Source organism: Hyperoodon ampullatus (genome assembly GCF_949752795.1).
Source record: "Hyperoodon ampullatus genome assembly, chromosome: 1".
Classification (NCBI taxonomy): Eukaryota; Metazoa; Chordata; class Mammalia; order Artiodactyla; family Ziphiidae; genus Hyperoodon; species Hyperoodon ampullatus.
The window spans coordinates 122184575-122212461 of NC_136914.1; the positions used below are offsets into that span (position 1 = coordinate 122184575).

Below are 27887 nucleotides of genomic sequence, written 5' to 3' on the forward strand. Positions count from 1 at the left end.
GTCTTCTCAAGCCCCATACACATTTACAAAAGCATTGTCCCATAGAGGATGTTTGAGAACAATGATCGAAGCTACACGGAGGCCAGGGTTTGTGCACTGAGTTGCACTTTGAAGAATTAGTAATGGGAGGAGGTGGGGAAAGTCGGGGGAGGAATTGCTGGCGATGCCTAAACCTGTTTGTAAGGCACAGGTGCTGGCATCAACCATCTCAGTGCAGTGATTTTACAAAGAAGGAGCACAAAATCAGAGATCATACTGAGTCCATTTCATTCTTCCGAGGTCAGAAGGGTGGGGTGTGGGGGATGAGAGGGTCGGACAGTGGAAGGGGAGAGGGCTCCGGGCATGATGGCTCTACACCTGGGGACATACTGAAGTTCATGGTCCAAACCAAGATTCAGCTGGACAAAGTGCATCCCTGCCAGGGAAGCCTCAAATGTTCATTGTCAGGATGATGAACTGGGAATAAAAAGAGAAAGAAAGAGAGAATGGTCATTCCTTCATTTCCCTACCAGCCCCAGTACGTTTGTGCCACAGGAGCTCTACCACCTGATCACTGTGATGCAAACATGAACTTCTACCTCAACAAGAAACATTTTAAAAAATTAATTAATTTTCAGCATTTTAAGTTTTCCGGAGGTCCTGAGCCTTTTCTGAGTGAGCTCAAGCCAAGTGAGGGTAGTGAGAGAGAGAGAGAGAAATGTGCTTTCTCCCTGTCGAAGAGACACCTTGAGGCACCTTGGTCCAGGCGGTATAAAATAAGCACCTTTTCCTCTTTGACGGGGACGCTGAGGACAGAGGTGACCCTCCGTCAGAGAAGGGCTGCAGGAAAGGGAAGCAGACTCGGTGCCTGGGCTTTTTACAGGTGAGCCGGTGGAGAGGTGGATGGGCCTCCCCTCTGCTCCTCTCTCCGGAAGCCATCCACCTCCTCCTTTCCACTAGCTTTCTTATCATGACCAGGTGACTTGGGGGAACATGACTGTATGGGATGGTTTTTTTCTCTCCTCTCTGCCCTCCTTCCTGGGCATGGCACATGACGAGGCCAGGATTGTGGAAAGCAATTGGATGGAGGAAGTTACTTTTGGCAGAGTAACTGCCGATGAGGCCAACTCAAGGCAGAGGAAGGCTAGAATGGTTTGCTGGGGTCTGGGGGGGGGGATTTAAAAAGGTGGCTCTCAACTTGGCCGCACACTGGGCTCACCAGGGGAATCTCTAAAATACTGATGCTTGGGTCCCACTCCCAAAGATCTGGATTTAATTGGTCTGGGATGTGACCAGGCCGTTGAGGCTTTAAAACCTCCCCAGATGATTCTAACTTCTAGCCAGAGTTGAGGACGGCAGGTTTAAAGGGAGAAGGAGAGGGGCAGAACTCAAAGATTTTTCCTGTTGTCTCGGAGGATGGTAAGTATGGGGCAAGCGCAAGCACTTACAACAAAATGGCTTGGCCTATTGAGGAAGAGGAAATGGGGACACAGAGCTCATTCCAGACCCCACACCTGTGGACACTTGGGCTGGAAGTGACACCTAGAACTTGAAGCAATGCAATGCTTCCTTCCATGTTTCTGGTACTTCGGGGCCTTTGACCAGCTAAGAGCTATCGAATACAAAACCCACTCACGCTTCCCCTGCACCATGGACACATGGCAACTCCCACACATTCTTCACACTTATTGGTGGCAAAACCTTGAGGTAAATGAGAAATAAAGATGGGTATAGGGGTCTGTCTTGTTTTTATAAGGGACTATGTTGAGTATGTATGTCTTTCTTTGGCATCCTTGGGGTGTTTTATACGTTATCAGTCAGAGGAGCTACATTTATTGAATGTGTTGTATGTGCTAAAGGTGAAAGAGAATACTAGAAAAGAAAAATGTCCAGTTTCTATTCTTTTTTTTTTTTTTTTTTTTTTTTGTGGTACACGGGCCTCTCACTGCTGTGGCCTCTCCCGTTGCGGAGCACAGGCTCCGGACGTGCAGGCTCAGCAGCAATGGCTCACGGGCCCAGCCGCTCTGCGGCATGTGGGATCTTCCCAGACCAGGGCACGAACCCGTGTCCACTGCATCAGCAGGCGGACTGTCAACCACTGCGCCACCAGGGAAGCCCCCAGTTTCTATTCTTGGTGAAATTATAATGTACCCAGGAATCTGAGACCCACATGAGAAAATTAGTGATGAGTCAACATAATAAATTGCTAAGTTACATGATATTACTAGAAACCAAGCTTCTGGTGTAAGATTAAGGCCTAGATCTCTTTCTGCAAAAGGTGAAACTGAGGCACAGAGACTGACAGTTCCATCCCTTGTCTAATACACACCGTCATCCAACTCTTTGTCTTGGAATAGTCAATAAAATGGTACCCACATCCAAAGTTACTACTGAATTTGGAAGTGAGCCAATGTGTGCAATGTGAGCATGGAAACGTGTGGGGAGAAGAAAGAGCTCAGAGATGGAGGAGACACAGGCTGCCTGACTTTTCTGCTCTTAGGTCCAGGGGAAAGCAGAGTTGGACAGAAAGCACAGGGAGAGAATGGGAAAAAAAGGGAAATAAAAATTACGGAATGATTGAAGGAAAGTGTCCTGTAGTCCCCCCTGCCGCACTTTTGGGCAGAAGAATGTCTAACCAGCGCTTTCAAACTTTAGTGGGTTTAGGAATTACTGTGTATCCTGCTAAAATGAGAGCTGATCCACTGGGTCTGGGGTGGAGCCTGGTACTCTGGATTTCTTTTTTTGCTTTTATTTTGTTGATTTCTTTTATTGAGATATAATTGACACATAACATTGTGTAAGTATAAGGTGTAAATGCATTGATTTGATCCACTGATATACTGTAAGATGATCACCACCATGGCATCAGCTAGAGCCTCTATCATATCACATCGTCATTTCTTTTTTGTGGTCAGGACAATTCAGATCTCGTCTCTTAGAAGCTTTGAAGTTTATGACACCGTACTGTTGACTGTGATCACTGTGTGGTACTCTGCATTTCTCACAAGCTCCCCGAGGTGATGGCCATGCCGCTGGCCCACAGACCACACTCTGGGCAGTGGGGGAGGGCTGTCCACTCCTGGGACCCCTCATCCAAGCCTCCAGAACTGACCCATTCTCTCCCCTCCATCATTTTTGCTGTGAGCAGTCCCTGCAACAGGTAAAAGTTGTGTATTCCTCAGGGTCTTTGAGGTGTGTGTGCATGCGCATAAACACACACACACACTCACACCCCACAAGAATCTCGAGACCCACAGGGCAACGACATGAACAAGAAAAAGTGAACTTCGGAAGGCAGAGGGCAGGGGGCCGAGGAGCCCATGTGGCAGAAGGAGGACAGGACAAGGGGGCAGGGTTTGCTCGCTCACTCTTCCAGGGGATTAATCTCTCTATGCCTCAGTTTCCACCTCTGCAAAATGGGGATACTATTAGTCCTTAGCTCAAAGGGCTACTGTAGGCTTCTACTGACTGCTACATGAATACTGCCTCACAACTATTAGCAATATTATTATTATTAATTATTACCCTGAGGCTAGATGTGGACCCTCCCATGTGATCATGCATTCAGCAAGCATTATGGAGTGTGGGCTCTGCCTAGCCCTGGCTGGGTCATACCTCGTTTATGTTGAGATGAATGAACTCCTTGTTCTTCGTGCTGAGGGCCTGGAACATCCCTGATGGGAGAGACACAAGAAAGGTATCATTGTGGAGAAGTTCCTTCAACAGGCCTAGCTATTTTCCCATGGCCGAGGGGCCTTCCGAGAGGCTGGTGGAGAAGCCGTTCCATCTGTTGCTAAGAGGTGAGCATCTTCTAGGGCGGCGGCCAGACTCAGGCCCCCTGAGCGGGGTGTCTCTCAACTGGGGGAGCCTCTGGAATTCCTGTGATGGCAGAAGCCGGTGGCCTGAGCATTGGGGAGTGGGTCTCTTCATTTACTGTATGTGGGTCAGCCGGCCAGCTCGTGGACCCAAAATATCTCCCCTATCTTAACTGTTGGGGGCTACAGAGCCCTTGCAATCCACAGACCTTCTCCCCAGAGAAAAAAAAATCGCGTGTACATAAAGGTTTGCATGAGTCTTGAAAGCTGTTCAGTCTCTACGCGTCCCTTTTGAGAAGGTGAGCACCGGGTGGTCCCACCCGTAGGCAGAGCTGGGCTAGAAGAGAGAGCCCGTCTGCCGCATTGAATAACCCGAGACAGTTACTGTCCTCTCCTGGCCTCAGTCTCCCCATCTTAGTCCCGGTGGTGGAACCAGTCCACACTGGCTTTACCTGAGCATCACCCGGGGAGCTTTAAAATACACCAAGAAGTAGGAAGGGCTGCCACAGAACAAAAGAGACAGAACCCAGCAGCCACATGCAGTGATTAGGTCCTGAGGAGACCTGGGGAATCTCAGTGTGGACCGGGTCTTAGATGATGTTGAGAACTCACTGAGAATTTTGTGAGGGTGCAAATGGCATGACGATTATGTTAAAAAGAAGTCTCTCTGATAGGGATGTTTACAGACAAAAGGACCAAATTTCTGAAATCTGTCATTAAATAACTCAGGAAAAACAGTATGCTTTAGGGGGTCATATGGAAAAGATAAGCAAGATGACAACTGAGGCTGGGTAGAAGGCGCTCAAACTAATGGGAAATTTTAATAAAGATGATGCTGTATTGCCACCCCCTTGATTCTAATTTAATTAGTCTGTGTAGCCTGATCATTAACAGCTTTGGATGCTGTCCTCAGGACTGTCATGGGTCAGGGTTTGAGATGCACCAATGGAGGGCACACGGGGACCGGTTATTATTCTTTTTTTTGTTTTGTTTTGTTTTGTTTTGTTTTTTAACATCTTTATTGGAGTATAATTGCTTTACAATGGTGTGTTAGTTTCTGTTTTATAACAAAGGGGATCAGTTATACATATACATATGTTCCCATATCTCTTCCCTCTTGCGTCTTCCTCCCTCCCTCCCACCCTCTGTATCCCACTTTATACTTAGGTGTATGAGCAAAAATTTCTAGAATAAAAAGTTAAAATCAGCCTGGGGTAAAGCCCTATCTTTGGGATTTTTAAAGTTCTCCAGATGGTGAATCTAACATAAGGATCCTAGAAAACTGAAGAACAGAGAAAATCAAGGAAATGAAAGGTTGGTTCTTAGAAAAGATCAATAATATTGATATACTTTTAGCTAAACTGACCAGTGATGTTCAGTTTTGAGTGCCTTCTCCCTAGGATTCCTCAGTTATAAGAACAAGCTGAGAACCCCCTGCATGAAACAACTGGGCCTGAGGGGATTCAGAAAGGAAAAGTGCAGTTGAGAGAAGAGAAGCTACCAAATCTCACTATCTCGAGGTCAGCTCTGACTGCCCTGTAAGTCTAATACGCGACCGCCTTTGAGGAGGCTGTTTCTACAGTGCACCTCTCGTTAGCTCCCACTCACACCTAGAGAAAGCCTGGGCCCTGAGGTCACCGGCCAGGCCCTGCAGGACCTTCCCGCCTATCTCAGACCATCATCCCCATCAATCATCACGTGTACCTTGTTTGTCCACTCAGTACGGCTCTCTTGGAGCTTAGAGTCTGGTGGAGACAAGCTTCAGATGAGTAATTCCGTGTGTTCTAAGTGTCCTGAAAGAAGCAGCGGGAGCTCCCCACCGTGGAACCAAGGAGCACAGACTTTGCCTTTGTTTAGCCAGTGCCTGGAAGTCACCCAGTAAACATACTTTAGAAAGTGCCAAGCAGTACTGGCTCCATAATTTGTTGTGGGACCCCTTGTTAAAAAATTATTAAGGGGCTTCCCTGGTGGTGCAGTGGTTAAGAATCCACCTGCCAATGCAGGGGACATGGGTTCGAGCCCTGGTCCAGGAAGATCCCACATGCCACAGAGCAACTAAGCCCATGCGCCACAACTACTGAGCCTACGCTCTAGAGCCCGCGAGCCACAACTACTGAAGCCTGCGTGCCACAACTACTGAAGCCCGCACGCCTAGAGCCCATGCTCTGAAACAAGAGAAGCCACTGCAATTAGAAGCCCGCGCACCGCAACGAAGAGTAGGTCCTGCTCGCCACAGCTAGAGAAAGCCCGTGTGCAGCAACAAAGACCCAATGCAGCCAAAAATAAATTAACAACAACAACAACAACAACAAAAAACCTCTAAAAAAATTATTAAGATTCAAGGGACTTCCCTGGTGGTCCAGTGGGTAAGACTCCATGCTCCCAGTGTAGGGGTCCTGGGTTTGATCCCTGGTCAGGGAACTAGATCCCGCATGCATGTTGCAACTAAGAAGTCTGTACACTGCAACTAAAGATTCTGCATGCCGCAACTAAGACCCGGTACAGTCAAAATAAATGAATAAATGAATAAATATTTTAAAAAATTATTAAGATTCAAGATGGTGACCCCAGAGCATGGGCATCTGGGGGGACACCTGCACAGCAGTCACCCTGGTGTTGAGTCACAGGTTCTGGATGTGCTTCGTTCAGCTTCAACTGCGTGACTACCCAGTGAGGGGTGGGTGGCTATGAACTGCAAACGCTAAGGACCACCTGCACGTAATCTCTCTCTCTCTCTCTTCCTGGACTAACAGATCTTCTGTGAGACAATCGGGTCAGTGTCTAGGGCTTTTGTAAACACAGAGGGATGGAGAGGGAAGGAGGGCGGGGGACAGAGGTAGAGAGAGAGAGACTCCCGATTCTGTGCCCTGTGATGGGATCTGATCTTTCTTCTGATTCGCAGCAGGAGCCCCATCCCCACCCAGTTACCCTCCCACAAAGACACTGGGAACGGAAGGAGGGTGACGGTACCAGGTGCACTGCAGAGAAGACGTGCACACCTGCCCCTCAGCTAGCCGCACACGGCACACAGATGGTGGGGCGTGTGGCTCAGCCCGCCTTTGCTGCAGTTCTCAGCAGGTTGCCCCTTACATGCTCCTGGAAGGTGATGGAGGGAGGTGTGCTCTCCCTGGGCTCAGGAACATGCAGCCCCCCTGGACACTTACGGCTTGCAGTCTCCAGCCGGACCAGGCAGTTGAGGAAGTCATGGAAGCCCAGTTGGAGCTCCTGGTCTGCGTACCTGAGAACAATCAGCTTCAGGAGGGCAGTGCTGAGCTGGAAGCCTGTGGGGAGAGGGAGAGGCATGGCTGCCCTGGGTGAGCCCCATGGGGTGCGCCTTTGGGAGCACCAGTCAGCCCAGGGCTGCACCAAGGAAGGGAGCCAGTGTCCACCCGGCACCCTTGGCTCCGATGCAGTAAGACAGTGCGCCTCTGTCGGGGGGACACTGGGGAACCCACAGCGTCACTTGGTGAAACTTCTGAGTTCGCCAAGTTCAGGGTCTTAGCTTTGACCTCACATCATCCATAGGGTCTTGCTGACTTTTCAGGAAGTCTCGCTTGGGAGAACTTGATGCTGGACAGTGTTTAAGCCCCAAGCCCGGTGCTACCCTCTGGTTCTAGGGTTCCACTTCCAGCTCCTGCTGGCCCTGGGGGGATTCCAGCCAGGACACCTGCAGTAAGTGTCTGTTTCTCATGGGCATTTTAACCCAGAGGTGTTGGGGGCTCTGGAGACCGAGTTATGCCGCTGCCCTCAGTGAAAGACCCCATGCTAGGCTCGTTCACACACGCCCACGATGGAGCAAAAACCTGGGCCTGAGCGCTTTGCTTCCCTTCTCTTTGCTCATTCAACCTCTTTGCTCATCGGTCGAATGAGGGGTTTAGAGAAGGTAACGCTCCTTATAGATTCAACACTTAAGGCTTTGGTTTCTAACCAGCGTTGCCCTCTTTCATTTCAGCCTGCACGCCCCCTTTCCAGGAAATGTTCAAAGTATTCCTTAGAAGCCTGCCCAGGGTCTTCCTGTGTCCTCGTTCCCAATTCCAGACCGAGAGGGGGCCAGTCCAGAGGCAGGACATGGTTTCTGGAGCCTGCACAGTGGAGCTGGCTGGAGGCAACACCCAGAATCCTGGAGTCAGCTCTGGATGGGGCAGGAAGAGGGCAGGGTGAGGGCGGATTCCCTCCCCCTCCCCGAGCCGGGAAAAGAAAGACGTGGCCACACCTCCCTCTCTGAAGGGCTCCCTTTTCCCCCTGCTCTGTCCTTCTGCCCTAGAAACCAGGTCCCCAGACCCTAAGAAGATCAGGCCCTTCTCATCCGTGGCACTCTCCACATTTATAATTAATTTTGATTCTTTGCCATCACACAGGACCAAGCTGGTCCTGATTTTGTCCCATTATCAGACCATGAAGCTGACAGTGTTTCCCGATGTTTATTTTAACTGGAAGGGAACCAGATTCCAGGCTTTGGCCGGGCCCAGGGGTATGTGTGTGAAGCCTGCTTTGTGAGAAATGCCTTGTGGCCTGGCGGGGTGTAGGCTGCAGTGGCCGCCCTATGCAAAGGACAGCTGAGCCCCAGAGACTCAGACTGCCCTGGCAGGGGCTGCCAGAGGGTTAGGAATGTCACCCGGAGCCCATCCCTCATGCAGGAAATGGGTATAAACGACAACAGAATCATTGGTTTGGATTCAGTCCGCTGGTGACAAAGCCAGAGACGGGGCCTCCGTGGCAGAGGGGTACACGACTCTGTGTACCCCAAACCTGACCCCAAACCTGACCCCAAACCATGGGATGGACATGCCCTGCCTCTCTGTGTTAATTGCCATCTGAAAGCAGAAATTAAAGGCGTGGGAGCTTGCCACCAGAGTCGCATATAACTCTGCTTGGCCAGAAAATTGGCCAGAGGCTGAGGCCTCCAGGGGTCAGGCTGAGTTCAGCCTCAGTGGCTACACTTTAAAGATCCCTGATGAGAGTGAGCAAGTCCTGAATTTGAGGCTGGGCCCTGCCCTTAAGAAGCATCGATGCTGGTCAAAGTCCAGCCCCCTCTGTGGGCCGCGAGAGGTGAGTGGCTGCCACAGACAGCACCCGGCACGCAGATAGCTTTCGCCTGGTGGCCCAGGCTTTCCTTTACCTGTGGCTTTCAGGGCGGTCCGCAGCTCGTAGGAGGACATGGTGCCGGATTTGTCAGCATCAGACTGAAGGAAAAGTTTCTGTAGGGAGAGAGCAGAGGCTCTGAGAATGCGAGCACGCAGAAGCCCCCGCTGAGGCTCCTTTGATGGCAGTAATGGGGTCCATGCGGGGGAGAGACTCCTCACCAGGCAGAAGGGGCAATGGTAGGCTTAGGGTCTCCAAAAGTGTGGGTCCCTTTGTTTTCCTTTCATATTGGGTGGAAGCCCTGCGGTACTCCCATAAGTATGGGAAGTAAATATGGGAATTCCATCTTGATTTCCTCCGTTCCACCTTTTCAAACACAAACCCTCTGGTCGGCAGCACCTGGACCTTTAAAATCCCCTTCTGGGACTCCCCTGGTGGCCCAGTGGCTAAGACCCTGTGCTCCCAATGCAGGGGGCCTGGGTTCTATCTCTGGTCGGGGAACTGGATCTCGCATGTATGCCTCAACTGAGACATGGTTCAGCCAAAATAAATAAATAAATATTTAAAAATAAAATAAAATAAAATCCCCTTCTGCTCTAGGCTTGTACAGTCCCCTAGCAGCCACACACTGGCTGGGTTACACACTGTCCACTTCTTCAGCTTGTCCCAGAACACTCTGAATTCACCAAAGGCTGGCTTCCCATTGCCACTGGTCTGTGCAAGTGAATTAAGGAAGAAAGGAAGACGTGAGCGTCATATCACCCCAAGGCTCCTGGAGCTGCAGGGGAGGAGGGCGATGGGCTGGCACGGGTGACATGTGTGACACAGACTCAGGACTCTGAGGGAGGGGGGTTAATTATTAAGCCATGAATCTCTGAAGAGGGGGCATGGCAAGGGTGGGGGGGATGGCAAAAGAAAGGTTGAAAACACACATATGAAAAACTCTTCATTGTCCTGGACAGCACCCCAAAGTGGCAAAAAGATCCCCAAGTCCCTTCACAAACATTCCCCCCACTGGCCAGTCTGTGCCTCTTTTTTAAAAAAATTTTCGGCTGCACTGGGTCTTCATTTCTGCACGTGGGCTTTCTCTAGTTGCGGCGAGCAGGGGCTACTCTTCCTTGTGGTGCGCGGGCTTCTCATTGCAGTGGCTTCCCTTGCTGTGGAACATGGGCTCTAGGTGTACGGGCTTCAGTAGTTGCGGTATGTGGGCTCAGTAGTTGTGGCCCGCGAGCTCTAGAGCGCAGGCTCAGTAGTTGTGGCGCACGGGCTCAGATGCTCCGCGGCAGGTGGGATCTTCCCGGACCAGAGCTCGAACCCATGTTCCCTGCATTGGCAGGCGGGTTCTTAACCACTGCGCCACCAGGGAAGTCCCCTGTGCCTCTTGATTTTGTTCCATTTCTAGCACCAGTGTCTCCCAGGCTTTGGTTATTCTCTGTGAAGAAGACTCTCCACATTCTAGGGAAGTCTACATTAGAGAAAAACACTTAACTTCTATTTCTGCCTGCATATTTGGAAGGATATGTCCATTAGAGAAATGATGTTTTTACAGGAAGTCAGGCTTAACTTCTTGAATTTGATGTCCGTTTCTGAAATCACAAAAGAAAGCAGAATTCAGTTGACTCCTGATAAGATAAACCTATTTCCATCAGCTGAAAGTCCAGTAGGGTGGTTAGATCCGGGTTGGTGAGGGTGGTGATGTAGTCGCTCTTAAGATGCTGGTGAGAGTAGAACATGGCCTTTGGGGAGGAACATTTGCAAAATATAAAAAAAGCTTTAAAAGCTTTAAAAATGGGGATAGCCTTCCACTCTTTAGCCGAGTTTCAAGGGTCCCAAGCAAAGAATTATAAGTTAAGATTTTTATCATCAGGTTACTTGTAATGGCAAAAACTTAGAAATGATACAAATGACCAATGGAAGGGTATGGACAACAGTTAGGTTATGTCCACATGATGGATTATTACACAATCCTTAAGAATCATGCTTTGATTCTTAAGATCATTTCTGGGGAAATGCTCATAAAAATTAAGTTTAGGAGACAGGGTTTAAAATTATTGGAGAAATTTGAACCCTCACATACTGCTTGTGAAAAGGTACAGAAATCGCTTTAGAAAATAAGCAGCTTCTTAAGAAGCAAATATAGAGTTACTATTTAACCCAGCAACTGTCTTAGCTATTTACCCCAGAGAAATGAAAACACATGACCACATAAAAGCTTGTACATGAATGTTCATAGCAGCATTATTCATAATAACGAAAAAGTGGTAACAACCCAAGTGTCCATCAATGGATGAACGGATAAACCCTACCTGGTATATTCAGACAATGGGATATTATCCAGCCATAAAAAGAAGTGAAGGAGTCCTGACATGTTACAACATGGATGGACCTAGAAGATGTCATGCTAAGTGAAAGAAGTCAGCCAAAGAGGACCACATTTTATATGATTCCTTTTATACGAAAAGTCCGGACCAGGCAAATCTATGGAGACAGAAAATGGATGAATGCTTGCCAGGGCCTGGGGGTTCGGGGGAGGGTAATAAATGCCACTGGTACGTGGTTTCTTTTTGGAGTGATGAAATGCTCTGAATCAAACGAAAATTGATTGTGGTGATGGGTGCACAATTCTATGAACATGCTAACATCCTTTGAGTTGTATATGTTATTTAAAAATTTTTTTTATATTTATACAATTTTAAAGGTTATTTTCCATTTGCAGTTATTACAGAATGTTGGCTATATTCTCTGTTGTACAATACATCTTTGTAGCCTGTCTTACACCCTATAGTTTGTACCTCCTATTTCCCCCACCCCTGCTTCCCTCTCCTCTCTGGTAACTGTTAGTTTGTTCTCTGTATCTGTGAGTCTGCTTCTTTTTGGTTATATATTCACTAGTTGGTTGTATTTCCCAAACCTGAGAAAACAGTTCTTCCCTTTCTGTCCTGATCCCCTCTTGCCCTCCTTTCTGTAACCTCCCGTGAGAACGCAAAGTGTCCCCTCTTCCATTTCCACCCTCCTTCCAACCGTTTCCCACACAGCTTTTTAAAGACATTCTTCTGGGGCTAGTCAGCTACAGTGTGCACCATCTTGTTTTTCCACTTGGCGTTTAAAGGAGAGTGCAGCGCCCTTGTGGTCGTCCCCCAGCATCCGCTTAGTGGTTGCACAATTGGAGCAGGATGGACCTCACCCCCAGCTCCAAGGGTGAGCTCTGAGTAATCTGGGCTTTTGCCACGGAGAATTGGAGCAAAGCCAATAAGCCGTAGCATTCACCAGGCAATCTCAGCTCCAGGAGCTCCCAGTTAGAGGGACGTTGAGGCCTTTTGTGGAATGACCATTAGAAGCTCTTGCCGTGCGTGTCAGTGAGAGGTCAGGATGCTGCTGGCAGCCCTCCTGTGACTATGAAGAAAACCAGACAGAGGAAGAAGTCAACAGAGGGAAGAGGGCAGGACAGACTATCGCAAACAAACGGGCTGAGAGAACCAGGCCTGATGCCCTCCTTCTCCTCTGAACTTTCCAATTACGGAGGACAATACATCCTTTTTATTAATAAAGCAGTGTGAGCTGTGCTTTCTATTACTTATAACGGAAAATAACTTAAGTGGTAAAACATGGGCATTTCCCTGAGCAATTCTTATCTAATTCCTGTTCAATCTTTGTAGCCCTCTTATGCTGGTCACCCCTGAAATCCTGCTGTCGACCTCTACTCTTTCCCGAGGGTCCTGGCCCTGATCCACCAATGTCCAGCAAGTGGACTGGACACTTGGGAATGACAGAGAGAGTGACAGGCGGGCTACCTACCCAGGAAGTTGCGGCAGCCGCCAGCTGTGGAGCCCCGCACCCAGCTTCCCTGACGGACCGTCACCTCACACCTGTGGACAGCACCCTCCTCCAGGGCATCAGGAGTGAGGTTGCAGACCTCTACTTTGTCAAAGTGGGCCTGGAAGTCTCTGAATGCCATCCTGCAACAAAGTGGAGATGCAGCACGTGGTGGGGTGATGGTGATGACGTGGGCTCTCCGTTCGTTCACGCATCTAACAAACAGCTACAAGGGCCGGCTGCTTCCTCAAGGAGCAGGGAGACCTCAGGTGCGAGAAGATGGAAAATGCACACCAAAACATAGAGGCGAAAAAGGTTTAAACAGGCAAAAATACAGGTTGATTATAGGTAAGTGCTACAAGGAAGTTAGACTAGGGTGAGGGGTGAGACTGCGGGCCTGGGGCTATTTTAAACAGGGAGGCCTCTCTGATCAGGTGTGGAGGCCTGAGGCATGGGGGACGGGAAAGGTGGCTCTCTGTGAGCTCCAGGTACGTAGGGAGCAAGTTCCTGACACAGATACCTTCCTCATGTGCTCACGGAACACCAGGAAGGCCAATGATGTGGCCCAAGGTGCCAGCAAATGATAACATCCAAAGATAACGGTGGGTCAGGTTGGTCACCATAAGGCTTTTGACCTGGACAAGATGGAGAGCCCTTGGAAGGTGTTACACGGAGGAGGGATGGGACCCGGCGCTGCTATGCTGAGAACAGACTTCAGGGGCACAGACGCCACCAGCGAGGAAGTTAACGCCATCGTCCAGGGAAGAGATGAGGCTGGTCGGTCCAGGCTGGTAGGCGGGAGGTGGTGAGCGGGGACCAGATTTGAGATACATTCTGAAGGTAGATCTTACAGGACCTGCTGACAGATTGGATGTGGGGAAGGAGAGAAGGAGAGGAATCAAGGTTTTGGTTTGAGCAACCGGAAGGAGAGAGATGGGGGGTGTTGAAGCAAGTTTGGGAGATGTTAACCGAGATGTCAATTAGAGAGTTAGTGACTAATCAGCCCATGCTCACACATAACTGAGGTTTCATACATTTGGTATTTTTTATTTTTTGGGGGGGGATTTGCACAGACTCAGCTATGACTTTAAAAGGTCTCGTCACAGTCAAGCAAATTGTAGTTCAAGGGGAGATTTAGCGGGCAGGTGAGTACGTGGATCTGGAATATTCTGGGGAAAGGACCTGGGAGTTATCAGTGTGAAGACAGTCGTTAAACTCCTGAGACAGGATGAGATGCCCTAAATACGGGGAGCAGATAGCGAGGAACGGGGTCCATGGACTGAGCCCTGGAGCCCTTCAGTGCTAACAGGTTAGGGGCCTGGGGAGGGACCGGGACGGGGTGCTGAGAAAGAACCCAGGTAGCATCTGGGATGCAGGGAGCACAGTGGCAACCATGTCAAATGCTGCTGACGGATCAAGTCGATCAGATTTAGCAAAGTGAGAGTCCGGGCTGCCCTTGGCAAGGGCAGGTTCAGTGGATGGTGGCGCACACGCCACAGCTGAGGGTAGTCAGGAGAGGGAGGGTGGAGAGGAGCTGGTGAGTGTTTTTTTTTTTTTTTAAGTTTTTCTTTTTTTAATTTAATTAATTAATTTATTTATGGCTGTGTTGGGTCTTCGTTTCTGTGTGAGGGCTTTCTCTAGTTGCGGCAAGCGGGGGCCACTCTTCATCGCCATGCTCAGGTCTCTCACTATCGCGGCCTCTCTTGTTGCGGAGCACAGGCTCCAGACGCGCAGGCTCAGTAGTTGTGGCTCATGGGCCTAGGTGCTCCGCGGCATGTGGGATCTTCCCAGACCAGGGCTCGAACCCGTGTCCCCTGCATTGGCAGGCAGATTCTCAACCACTGCGCCACCAGGGAAGCCCACTGGTGAGTTTTGTGTAGCGAAGAGGAGAGAAAAGGCTTGGTGGTTTCAGTGGGTCAGGAGAAACTTTTGTCCTTTGAAGTAGGTGAAATGACAGCACTGTACTGCGAACGAAAATGATTCAGTGACGGAGAGGAGCTCATAAATGAGAGAAGGGAAAGTTTGGGGAGTATGTCCTGGGAGGAGGGGCGGTGAAAGATAAAAGTGGAAAGAGATTGGAAAGGTTTTAGTGTCAAGATTCCCAGAGGAAAGGCTCCAGATTCAGAGTGCTGACAGGTTTAGTGTCACGCATTGCCCGGGCCAGTTTCAGTCCCAGGTGTCGGGCGCAGCTCCTTCTGGAAGGGTGGTCGTGGTGCAGGGCTGGACCGTGGGCCATGCACAGGGCACTCCCTTTGCTGGGTTTCCTCATTTCCTCTGCCCTGTTTCTCCTTCCTTCTGGGCCTGACTTTCCTTCCACTAGCTTGACTTCAGGTAGCCTCTCAAACTCTGTTCCCACCTGCTGCTCTTATTCGGCAATTCGTGGGAGAATCCGAATTCCAGACCTCACCTTTCTTCTGGTTTGCTCTCTTCATGTAACTCATCAACCCTGCACAGTACTCAAAATTCAAGGTCAATGTGTGTCTAATGTCCAGTTCAACAGCTTGTCAATCTCTCAAACACCCTGTATGTTTTCCACAAACTTCTTCTACTTATGAACTCATGGCTCCTGAGACAGATGGCTAGCAGGACACCAAGCTCATTCACCAGGCGGGGCCTTCCAGTGAGTGGAGGATGAAAATGGTGGCATGTCTTAATTCTGGGTCAAGGCTTTTAGGAATTGGGGATATCTTCTCCAAAGGTTTTTTTTCCCCCCTCTTCTGCTGGCTTCCTGCAGGTGACTGTGTCTCCAGGGGATGGTAGAGCCACACGAAGGAGGGAACTTGAGTCCCTAATCGCTGCATGGAGAGGGCCACCCACAGCATAGGAATGTCTTCCTGGATGGTTACAGTGAGTGAGAAATACACTTGATTGCATCTGAGTCTATACATTTTGAGTCTATTTGTTATGGCAGCTGGTGATACCTGGAGTCACTGGAAGTGTGGAACCACCATAACGGAATCTAAAATATGTGATGCTAGCTTAGCAGCTGGGCAGGAGGGTACAAGGGACTATTGGAGCTGGAAAATAGATATCCGTGTTATTAAGGGCAAAAATACTTGCCACAGTTGTTGTCTGTAAAATATGTAAATATACTGAAGCCAGAACAAATGCTCACTGACGCTGCGCTCGAGGGGAAAAGAAGGGAAGAAACTGGAATATTAATTAGTTTTTGCATGTTGTATTTAATAAGGTGTCATAAAAAAGAGATGAGTTCAGGCTAGAATGGACTGGTTTGAGCACATGAAAAGGAAAAGAGCTAGAAATTCAGAAATTGTGGCCTTGGGACTTCCCTGGTGGTCCAGTGGCTAAGAATCCACCTTCCAACGCAGGGGATGCGGGTTTGATCCCTGGTTGGGGAACTACGATTCCACGTGTCGCGGGGCATCTAAGCCCACATGCCACAGAAGAGCCCGAGTGTCACAAAGAAAGACCCCTCATGCTGCAATTAAGACCCGATGCAGCCAAAAATTTAAAAAATGTAAAAGTATGTATTTCTTAAAAAAAAAAAAAAAGAATTTGTGGTCTTGCAGGGCTGGACGCACCAACTCTTTCTGGACCCGACGGGAAGAAATAAGATTGAAAAAAACCTCCAGAGATGAAGGCCCATTAAAGTTTTCAGTTAAACAGAGATTCAGCCCTGTGGAAACTCCAGGTTAGGAATGTTTCCTTCCCACTTAGGTCTGTATTTTTAGATGCTCTCAGGTAGAAGCTTTCAAGGGTCCCTGTGACCAAGCTGGGCACGGAGGGGGTGTACCTGTGAGCGTCAGGGCTGCTTGTCTTCGAATTCACGTGCAAGCGGGGATGATGGAGTGCTCAGAGGAAGGAGGTTGGGCCGGAGACCAGAGGCTCAGCCCCATGTTTTCTAGATCGCACTGACTCCCCTGGGCCTCTTAAACCTGTAGATAGGGTGAGTCCCCCAAACGTGACATTATATTCTCTGCCAACCTGGGTTTTGAGACAAATGGATTTGATTTACCAATAAAATAAAAGAAAATAGAAGAAGAAAAGCAGTGTTTCTTACACCTAAGGGCAGTGAGACACGCTCACACCTGTGATGGAGTTAATACGGAAAGGAAAACAGAGACAAGCACCGTACCAGGACTCCCCATCATCCAGAGCAGTGTGACACAGGCGCTTTTGCTCGGCTGGGCCAACGGAATGCCGCTCAGAAGAACTAGGGGTGAACAAAGCCAGCATTAGGTACAAGGTCACGGACAGCAATGGGAACGACACTGGCCTTGGGGTGGACCTGCCCCTCCCTAGGAACCAGGGTACACATAATGTGGGGAACTGATCCCGATCGGGGCCCTGGAAATGTGCCAGAGGGGGAAAGGCTGGTGGGAAAGTACATCTCCAAGTGCAGCTGATGCAAAAAGGCCCTCAGGACCACTGGACCCTCCTCCACGGAAGATTCTCCTGGGGCCGTCGCAGGGAGTTGAACATGAAGAGGGCGGCAGAAGGGGCCCAGCCAGCAGCCACAGCGGGCTGAGATGTGGGACCTGGAACACTCCCTCTACCTCTGCTCTTGGTTTACAAGCTGACACTTTTTTTTTTTTTTTTTTTTTTGCGGTACGCGGGCCCCTCACCGCTGTGGCCACTCCCGTCGCAGAGCACAGGCTCCGGACGCGCAGGCCCAGCGGCCATGGCTCACGGGCCCAGCCGCTCCGCGGCATGCGGGATCCTCCCAGACCGGGGCACGAACCCGTATCCCCTGCATCGGCAGGCGGACTCCCAACCACTGCGCCACCAGGGAAGCCCCAAGCTGACACTTTGAAGAGTGGTGATAATACCTCATGTTCACCCGTGCTTGACATTAAACCTACCAAGTACCTTCTTTACAAGACCGTGCTAGGAAGCCCGGTGGGCTTCTGCCAGGTAGACGTGCCCGCCTATGGGCAAGAAGGCTCAGGTGCACGGCGCCCATTGTCCTGCAAACTCAGGAGTTCCACCTCCAGGACCACGGAGTTTCTGTGACCCCCATGACCACCTCTAAATAGTTCAAATTGAGTCACCACCACTGCGGTGCTGTAAGTGATGCGTCTACCTCCCCTACACCCTGTAGACCTTGTCTTGGATGGGGGCGGGGAGAACTCAGGTAGAACATCTCTCCGGTCCGGGGAAGAGCAGTACCCAGGGCCGATATCTTTTAAGTGGCCCTCCCCAGACACCTCATGGACCTGGGGGAGTAAGCAGCCCTTTCAGCCCTGTTCTCACAGCAGGCAGGGTCAGGGTCAGGGTCAGGGACTGGCTTGCGGACCAGCTTCCCATCACCCCGAGGCTGGGTGGGATCAGAAGGCAAGCTGGTGTCCAGCCTCGAGCCAGTGAAAATGCACTTCCTTTATTTCTCCCTCTGCGTGTTTCCCAGGAGGGGGAAAAAGTGTTCGGCCGTTTTACACACCGTGTTCCCTGAACTGACAGACTCAAAATCTATTCACCGTAGGAAGCAGTCTCATTCATGTGGGTTTATCTCTTTCTCTCCATTTCCGACTGGAGAGGGAGGCTGATCTCTTCTCTCCTTTGATGGGTCTGAGGAGACAGAAGCCCAGCGGACGGCAGGGACGGTGGCACAAGCCCGGCGATGGGGCTGACAGGCAGGCCCGGGCTGTGGAGTCAGCTTAATGAAGCCCCCAGCACATCGACGGCTGGGGGTTGGTGCCTCTGTGGGAGCCGAGGACAAACACTGCTCAGTTTTACTGAAGCTCGAGACTCGCTACCAGGCTCCCTGGAGCCCCCCAAGCCGTGGGTGGGCAGGAGTGGGGACAGGTTAGGGGGCCCTGCCTGAGCTAGAACAGCCCCCATCCCAGTCACCTAGGCTGTTCCCCGGGGAACGAGAAGGGGACACATACAAGACAGGCAGCCCTCTCTTTATAATCGGGGGCCGTATAAATAGCCCAGGTGGCTGCCCTGTGATGGATGAATTTCCTGCTCCACTTCCTCTGTCTCACTGTGGGCCACTGGGCCTCTGGCCAATGGTCAGTGACCATGAGAGAGAACACTTTAGCGACCTGCTTGGCAATGTTTCAGGGATTCTCACACCTAAAGTACTCATTGCCACCCCACCTGCACCCAACACACACACACACACACACACACACACACACACACGAGCTCTTCATCACTGGGATGAAGCCTTCACCATATCGTGGGATTTAAAGTTCCCATGGGAGGTAATACAGTCACTGACATAATACAACTATGTGAAAGGTAAAGAGCACCGTGTGTCTTCAAGTTTGAGAGCATGGAGGGCCCGAGGGCAGAAGTAAGGTCCAGAGGCAGGACAGGACCCTCCCTGAACAGGAGCCAGGAGAGAACTGTAGTCAGGCTGCCCCCTCTTCACACGTGCACAAGCCAGCCTCGTACCCCGTGAACTGTAGGGAGGTGGGGATAGGTCAGAAGGATGGGGCGGGGACTGACCTGTCGCTCCAGGACCCAGTCCACTCAACTTGCCCCCAAGGGTTCCGGACTCTGATGAGCTCTATTTTCTGGCCTCAGAAGTTTACCTAAAAGGGAAAAGCGTCAGAGAAATGTGAGATGCTAAATCCATCTGTGAGCTCCAGGGTGGGTTCTCTCCAGCTGAGGCTGGCTTTTCTGAAAGCCTGTTGACACACTAAGAACATGTCAAAACTCATCAGTTGTTAAGTAGCCCTCAAAATTTCCTAATTCCTATTGAACGCGATATTACATTAATCACCCCAGAATGGTTATGTCGCATCTGGGAAACAAAGTGGAATTGTAATGAACAAGAAGTGAGTCCACAGGAATCTTCAAACGAGTGAGTTTTCTCTCTAGACTGGAACCCCCCAGAGGCAGAGGCCAAGTCTTATTTATCGTGTATCTTCAGCATCCAGCAGTCAGTGGGTCTAACACTGAGTTTTCTTCATCCTTAGCATCTGACTCCTAGATGATCAGAATCTAAGCACATGCTGGGAGTTTAAACAACCACAATAAACAAAAACCCACTTCTAAGTCTTCTAAATCCGATCTTCTCCCCCTTTCAGGTGTCACATGAGGGTCTCTGCTGCCACACTGAGAGCCCTTGAGCCAGTACAGAAAGAGGACTCAGCCCTCAGGCTCTGCCCAGAGCAGGAAAGAGCACCAATGCTTAGAGAGGTTTTGGGGGTGGAAGGGTGAGAGTAAAAGACTTCGATTCGTCAATGATCCAGGAATTTTAGTTCTCAGAACCTTTATCCTCATACCTTTGGCATAAATTTGCTCTTTTTACGTGCAAAATCATTTAAGTTAGTATGACCTCTCCAGAGTCCAAGTTCGCCATGAAAGAGGTTCATTCATTGAAATGTGTGGGGAGGTGAATTCCTTACAGGTGGAAAGGAAGCAAACGCAGGTGAACAGAGTGTCATACGATGGGAAGGTTTCTGCCATCACTTGGAATAACATTTAGAAGATCTGACATCAGGAATCACAGCCCTGCTCAAGTGAGTGACTGGAAGGCGTGTGTAGACAGGGAGGGGCGAGGAGGGAGCTAACACTCCAAAGAGTCCAGCTGCATCTCTCTCTTGGGCACGCTGCTCATGCCGCCCGCTGAGGGGGAGGGACAGGCTCCCTTTGCACCCCGTGCCCCCCACTCATTTGGAGCATGTCGCTCAAAACATGGCAGCCACTGGAGGAGACCGGAGGTGCCCAGGTCCCCTACCGACTGGGTTTGAGATTCACCCAAGGGGGGCACGGAGGGAAATGCTTTGGACTTCACTGAACTTGACCCTGCAAGGGCGCCACCCTCTGCTTCTCATCTTCCTCTCTCATCTCACTTTCTCCCCTCCTCTTTCCCGTGCACTCCTCCAAACAAAGCACTCACCGCAAGTCACAGTGGTGCCATGTGGGGTCTGGGTGCGCCCCCTCCCCGCCCTGGGGATTAGTTCCACCCTGAACTACAGCTGCAGAGAATACGACTTGTGATGGTTAATTTTATGTGTCAACTTGACTGGGCCATGACGTGCCTAGATGTTTGGTTATGCATTATTCTGGTTGTGTCTGTGAAGGTGTTTCTGGGTGAGGTGGGCATCTGAACTGGTAGACTGAGTACAGCAGATGGCCTTCCCCATTGTGCGTGGCCCCATCTAATCAGCTGAAGGTCCAAAAATAACAAAAAGGCAAAGGAAGGGAGAATTTGCCCTCTCTGCCTGAATGCTGAGCTGGGACTTTTGTCCTTCTCTGCTCTTGGGCTGGGACTTATGATTCTCCTGGTTCTTAGGCTCTTGGGCTTGGACTGGAACTACACCACTGGCTCCAGCTTGTGGAATGCAGGGTTTCTCAGCCTCTATAATCAGGTGAGCAATTCCGACTACTAAGTCTCTTCATATACAGATTTAGCGTATGGGTGCTCTTTCTCTGGAGAACCATGACTATGACAGGACTGATGTGGAATCAGGGAAGAAAAGAACAGAAAAAACAAAGACCAGGTTCTCACAGCTGCTGACCAAGTTTATACTGTGCCAGCCTCATAGGTCTCTCTCTCTCTCTCTCTCTCTCTCACTCATGTTTGCTGTTTTGAGTTCCAGCCTTTCTTCTTTGGATGAGACATCCTCTGTCATGTCCGAAAGTGCAGTTTAAACTGCAATGCGCTATATAGGTTTATGAAGTCTGTCCCCATACCCTGTCAACAGGAGTCCCTGTCGCCAACCTGGGCAACGCCCATCACTGTGTAGGCATGACCCCTAATGAGACCAAAAGGTGTCTGGGCTTCAGATTCTGCAGCATTTCTGATCTAAAACAAAAAAGGAGCAGTATCTATGTCAAACCTTCCCCAGCTGGCCAGACACACCTCTGTGTCTGGCCCAGTCCCTCCTGCCCCCTCAGGTGAGGGCCCTGTGAGTGGGCATGTAAAATGGGTGCACGGGAACCCCCCTAAGTGGTTAGCAGTGACATCCAGCAATTCCCAGCCTCTTCCCAGGGGGGGAGGTCCCTCATTCTCTGCTTGGACTTCACAGAAGAGTTTACATTCTTGCCCCGAACAGAAAAACCTGACCTTTCCCACCATGTAGCAATAGCAAGGAACAGACACCAAAGAGGCAGTAAGAAGCATATAACCATATGACATGCAATTCTATGTCACAAACTTGAAAAAGTAGAGGAAATTTACTAGCAAAGGATAAATTCCCCAGGTTAATCCTAGAGGAAATAGAAAAGTTGAATAGGCTTCAAAAAATAGATGAGGTAAAATTACATGCGTGTGTTTGTATGCATAAAGAAATTAGAAAAAGTGCTGTTCAGTTTCTATCCATGGATATATTTTTTCATGATCTATGAAGTGAAAGAGACAAGTTTCAAGAAAGTGTATAGTAAGATTCCATTCAGTAAACACCGCCCCCAAGTCTGTGCATATACGCGCGTGCCTGTTGCACGAGTGAGGACAGAGGTGTGACGGGCACCCGACAGGCGTCCCGTCGTGGACGGGGGAGGGAGACAGAGTTTCGCCCTGTCCATCATCTCAGGATTCTTCCACCTGATACAGCAAGGGCGTCTTACCTCTGCAACTCGAAAACCATTAAACACAAACGTTTGTTTTAATTAAAATAAATAGGCATTACCCCCGCCCCCCTGCCATGTATGCCTCTTCCGTGGGCAGCCTGGCATCTGAGCCTAGAACAGTGCCTGGGATATGTCCAGCCAGCGACTTACATCAATGGAGCAGCCCACCAGAGAGCCCCTCTTCAAGGCCTTGTCTAGAATCTCAGAGAAGTTCCCGGGAGCCTCCTTGGTTGTGAAGGTCTCTGCCACGCCCCCGGTGAAGTCCTCCCTGGCCTCGATGGCGCTGCCCCCCTTCAGAGCCTCGCAGCTCCCGTTCAGCCTGTGAGGGCGGCAAGAAAGCCTGGCAACGGCTGCAGGGAACAAGGACTACCACCAGGTGGCGCCCCTCAGCCAGAGTTTTTCTACCTTTTCTAACCAAGAACCACGTCCCGGGGCTCGCCCCGGCTGGGGATGTGGAAGAACGTGGGAAGCAGGAATGAGGTTTCCTTGGAGCTCTGAGGAAACCAGGGATGCTGAGTATGACAGCAGCAAGGGCAGCTGCAGGTGAGGGGCAGCTCCTTTGTGCCCACGCCCTGCCTTGTCCTGAGGATCCCCCCCGCCCCCATGTTCTATCTTTCTCCCTGACCTCAGCGCCCAAGGGCGTTTGCATGTGGGAAGGCGCAAACCGGGGAAGTGAGAGTGGCCCCAGCAGCAGCCCTCCCCGACCGGCGGGTCAGGACGGCCATCTGACTTCTCCAGGCTGTGTTCTTATCTGTCACGTGAGACATATACACCCCTCCTCCAGAGGGGACATTTTGGCTGGCGATAGAATCTGTATTGGAGCCCCTGCCCACAAGGGCACCCCAGGAGTCCCCAGAGCCCTGTTGCACGGCCCCCAGGCCCTCCCAGGGGAGTTGCTCCAGGGCCTGCATGAGCAGCAGCGCGTGTAAAATGGAGTCTGAAGGTTGGCAGAGCGCTGCCCAGCCCCGGGCCAGACGCTGGGCCCCCTGGCCCACGATGGGCTGTGGGCGTGAAGGCCCCTCCTCCCCTCCCTTCTGTCCACCCCTCCACGACGTATGCGGCCTTGCCCGCCTCACCAGCTCCACCAACTGCCCCTGCAGGTGCCACCGCCTCCCAGCTCTTGTCTTGCAGCTGGTTGTTTCTGTCCAGGAGAATTTTATCAAATTGCATCAAACTGTGCATTGAGGGAGAAAAATACAGAAAAGAGACAACTCAGAAATTCTCAGCAAGCCAATGTCAATCAGCCATCAGATATAAGCTGGTGAGATTGTTATGTGTGACGGATGCCTCTGTCTGTCCAGCGCTGCCATGAGTCGGTGCAGCCCTGTGCTGGTCACAGGGCTCTGTGCGTGCGTGTGTGAAGGGGCGCTGTGTGGGAGCGTCGGACGCCCATGTGCCACGTGCACGTGTGCTGACAGGTGTGGGTGCCTCCTCTGCTGAATGTGTGACGTGTGTAGGCATGTGGAGTGCGTGAGCCCATGCGTGTGCCCCATGTGCACCCCCGTGCGTGGCGCTTATGCCTGGGAGTCCTGCATATGTGTGTGGGCCCCAGAGGTGTGTTTGTTCGTGAGAAATGCTGTCTGGGGGCTTGAGGACGAGGCTTACCTGAAACCACCGTCCTGTGAAGGGAGGATCAGCGGGGTCTCCACAGACCTGAGGTGACCCCAAACTGTGGCTTGGGGACCCAGGGAGGGAGGCCGGCCTGGGCACCAGCAGGTGGTTTCCCTGGAGGACTTGGGACCGAGCATCCAAGAATGTTTGCTTTCAGGGCCTGTACGGTTCACCTTGTACCTCATTAGGGGCTCAGCCAAACACACAGACTTTTCTCTATTAAGTATTTAATTTAAGAAGGGAAAAGCGGCATTTCTAACAAGGCTGGAGAGGCTGGGCCCTACGATCCACGGCTGTGCGCAGATCCCGGCCGTGTGCCCAGGGCCGTTGAGGCAGAAGGGGGCACGGGGTGGGGGAAGGGGGACCTGGAGCGCAGTGGCCTCTGGGGGGAGGGCAGCCCCAAAGGGAGCCCCACTGTGCAGCGAGGTCTCAGCCACGTGCCGTGGTGCACGCAGGCTGCCAGGGGCCGTCAGCCCAGGCTCGAGGGGGGACTGGGGCCTTCAGGAGGCCTGAGAGTCAGGAGGGAATTGCATGGAAGACAGCAGATGGGAGCAGGCAGGCAGGAAGTCGGGGGGCGAAGGGAAGCCGAGGCGCTTGTGAGTTGAGGGGCTCGGGCTACAGGCACAGAAGGCAGGCCCTCGGCTGCACTGCACCCTGGCTGTGTCCCCATCAGGCCGGGAGATGCCCCCGCAGATCCACAGCCCTCCCCACGAGGCCCGGGGAGGGCTCACCCCTGGGTGACCTCCCCTCCTTACCCCAACCCCAGGCCCAGGTTCCCCCTCGGTGCCTCCTTGCCCTGGGCTCCCGGGGGGATGAGGTGCCTCTCCGGCACCCCTGGACGTCCCATGACTTTCCTGGCTCTGGTTGCTCTCGTGCACCACTCCCCGGCCCCCAAGCAGAGCTGTGTTTGCAAAAAAGGTGGTGCTGGCAGAGCGCCCGCCCCACGTTCCCACCGGACGGCCGGGCAGTCGTTGCTGGGACACGCAGTGCGTGAGGGCCGAGGAGAAAGGCAGACAGCACCCGAGCCATGGAGGCCCCCAGAGGGACGCCGCGACCCTTCCCGTGGCCCTGCTTCCCTGGCTGACCCCATCCCGGGGACCCTGCGCTCTGTCCTGCCAGAGCAACCTCAATCCCCACCCGGGTCCTTGCCTCTGATGTCAGAGATGTGTGTAAGATGGGATGCAAAGCCCCTGCCCTCCCTGAGTAGGAGACACGCAGAGTGTGTTTCTGGGAATGAAGACAGAGTGGGTGAACGCGGCCGCAGACCAAGCAAAGGGTAGGACGGATTCTGAAAGTGAATGCAGGAAGGACAGCTGCCCAGTTGTGATATATCAAAGCGGAGCGTGGAGGGGCCCCAGGTGTCAGGCCTTTGGGTGGGAGCCTCGCCCATCATTCAGGACAGCACTGAGCAGACGTCAATGTAAGGTGAGCACCTCCCAGAGCTGAGGTCTGGGACACTGGAATCCCTTGGCGGTCACGGGGGCCCTTGTTCCAGGAGGGGACAAAGGCAGTCTCCAGCCTGGCCTGTGCACATCACACTCTTATCGTGGAGCAATTTCAACTTTGGCAAAGAGAAGGTGAGCCGTAGGCTCCAGAATGACACCTGAAGCCAGGGGATGACCATGTAGGCTGGAGGGTGGGCCCCTCCTGGACGGGGCTGACGACGCTGGGTTCCAGTCACACCAGTGGCCGATGCTCTGGGGCAGCGCCTGGGGAGGTGCCCGGCTCTGTCATGTACTGCGTGTGCACGTCAACCATCAGGCTCTAGCGTCTCCTTCGGTAGAATGGGGATAATGACGATGCCCGGCTCTTAGGCCTGTTTGAAATTAAATGAGATAATCCTGGAACGGTCAGCGTTGGCCAGTCATAGTAACAGTTGGCTGATAGCATTGTTTAGAAGGTGACAGAAGGTGCTGGAAGCGGAGAGTGCAGTGGGGTATGGGATGAATGAGGGCCTGCGTCTCAGAAGACTTGGGCGCCGAGGAGGGACACAGGCAGGTCATTACATTAAAACAGCACGAGTGCTGAAACAGGGCGGCCGACCGTGCTTCAGGGGGCCAAGACAGCTTGGTGGTCGAGGCCCCCGAGCAAGAGCCCGAATTCCCCACGCGGAGAAGGGCCTCCCAGATGGACAGGGCGTCCCGATGGGAGGGTCCGACTGCAGGGAGGGGCGGCGGGCGCAGGGCAGCCTGGGGACAGGGGCTGTGTGGGAGCCTGGGCCTCACTCCTGGCTAATGCTGAGCCCACTGAGGGCGCTGAGCAGGGGGTGGCAAGGCCCCTGGAGGCAGTAGGGGGGGCCTGACGGGCTACAGCTGGAAGTAGGGAGACCAGTTAGGAGGAAAGGAAGTGACTGGAATTTCTCAGAAGAAAGGCTGAGCCATTCCGTGATAGCCTTGTCAGACAGGAAAATACCAGACAACCAGAAGCGGCTTACACCTGAACCAGGGCGGCATGGCATATAGATGCGCACTCACACGCACACACACACACACACACACACATGGTCTACAACGGGAAATAGCAATAAAGAGCTAACGGCTGCGTGGGACTTCCCTGGTGTCCAGTGGGTAAGACTCTACACTCGGGGAACTAGATCCTGCATGCATGCCGCAACTAAGGAGCCCGCGTGCTGCAACGAATATCCCGTGTGCCGCGACTAAGACCCAGTGCGGCCAAAATAAATAAATAGATTAATTAATTAATTAATTTTAAAAAAAGAGCTTACCACTGGGTAAATAACAGCTTATGTGTGCTTTGGGCCAGGCCCTGAAGAGGCCGGAGGTTTTCGTGTTTGTTTGTTTGTCTGTTTAAAGGAGACATGTTATATATTTACAATATCAACATTATTTGAATGTAGGGAGATGGTGAGGTCGATGTGGTGCTCATGGTGAGATGAGATTCAGAGCTGTTGCAGTAACAGCAGCCGCAGTCAGAACAACAGCCGTCACTTGTTGAGCAACTTCTGTGTGTCGGACATGGGACCTACGTTGGTCGTTATTGTTCCCACCTTACAGGTGGGGAGACTGAGGCCTGGGACCACGGTCAGGGGTCATGTTAGTGGCAGGGTGGCACCAGCACTCAGGGTCTCCCCTTTAGGTCCGGCACCCTTAGCCTTGCCCACAGTGTCCTGTCCCCACAGGAGCCGTTCCCAGACCAGCACCCTCCCTGGCGGAAGGAGAGCCAGCCGGCGCCCGGTCAGAGGTCGAGCCCTGACTAATCCAGCATGGCAAATATTGATTACTGGTTCCAGGCACCAGCTGGTGCCACGTGGGACCATCACCTCCAGACTGCTGGTGGCAAGGGGCCTGCGGGGACACAGATGGTGGCTGCCCTCCAGGAAGGGAGGTGGTTTGGGGAGAGAAGCCCTGCTTCACATGCCTTCTGTCCATCGCACAGGTCCTGAGCACTCGCTGAGTGAGTTTCTGTCCACTCTAAGCATCCTAGGCTCTGGCCAGAAGCCCCTGAGCATCTCGGGCGCACTGTCTCAGCATTAGCGCAAGGGATCTGTGGGGAACAACCTCCCACCTGATTCTGCGTGTTTGCCCTTGGGCTCTGGGGGGACATGTCACCTGACACTTCCGGATAAAGCTTTGACTTCCACTCACCACCTATGACAAGACCCTCTCTGATCCTGAGTCCCGGGCCTCGGTGGGGAATCATGGAGCCGGGGGCCGTGTGCAGCCAGACACCCTGGCCACCACCCAGAGCAGCCAGTTGTCCCCCGAGCCTCATTCCTGCCTTCAAACCGCATACCTTCTAGGGGTCTCAGGAGATGTGCCTAAGTCCAGTTTGTGCATAGCCCACGCCTCCCAGGCCATCCTTTCCTTGATGCACCCTCCTGGGCTGCTGAGCTGCGCACCCCCTGTCTGTTGCCCACCTGCCCTGGCAGCGATCACCCCCGGCCTTTTCCACGCGAAGGGGATCTGGGGCCTCTCGCTGTAGAGGAGCTATTGGCTGGGAAGTCTGCATCCTCAAACAGAACGCCCTTCTGTAGACACGCCTGCCTCAGCTCCTCCAAGCTCTGGCCCGAGGAGTGGGTGATGCGGGCATCCTTGGGGGTGGGGACTTCTGAGGCCCTGGGTCCCAGTAGAGGTAAGGCAT

General features: G+C 51.9%; 1 protein-coding gene across 1 annotated transcript; it reads right to left on the reverse strand.

Moving 5' to 3' along the window:
* Window positions 1–429: 429 nt before the first annotated feature.
* On the reverse strand, window positions 430–27887 carry CAPN9 (calpain 9; the record flags this gene model as incomplete). Its single annotated transcript, XM_079711278.1, is given in 17 exon segments — window positions 430–456; window positions 3595–3653; window positions 6959–7075; window positions 8914–8992; window positions 9522–9590; window positions 10398–10462; window positions 12672–12832; window positions 16786–16863; window positions 19104–19177; window positions 19181–19189; window positions 21328–21411; window positions 22326–22494; window positions 25830–25975; window positions 27028–27091; window positions 27540–27729; window positions 27732–27851; window positions 27854–27887. Coding segments are annotated over 17 exon segments (1545 nt in total).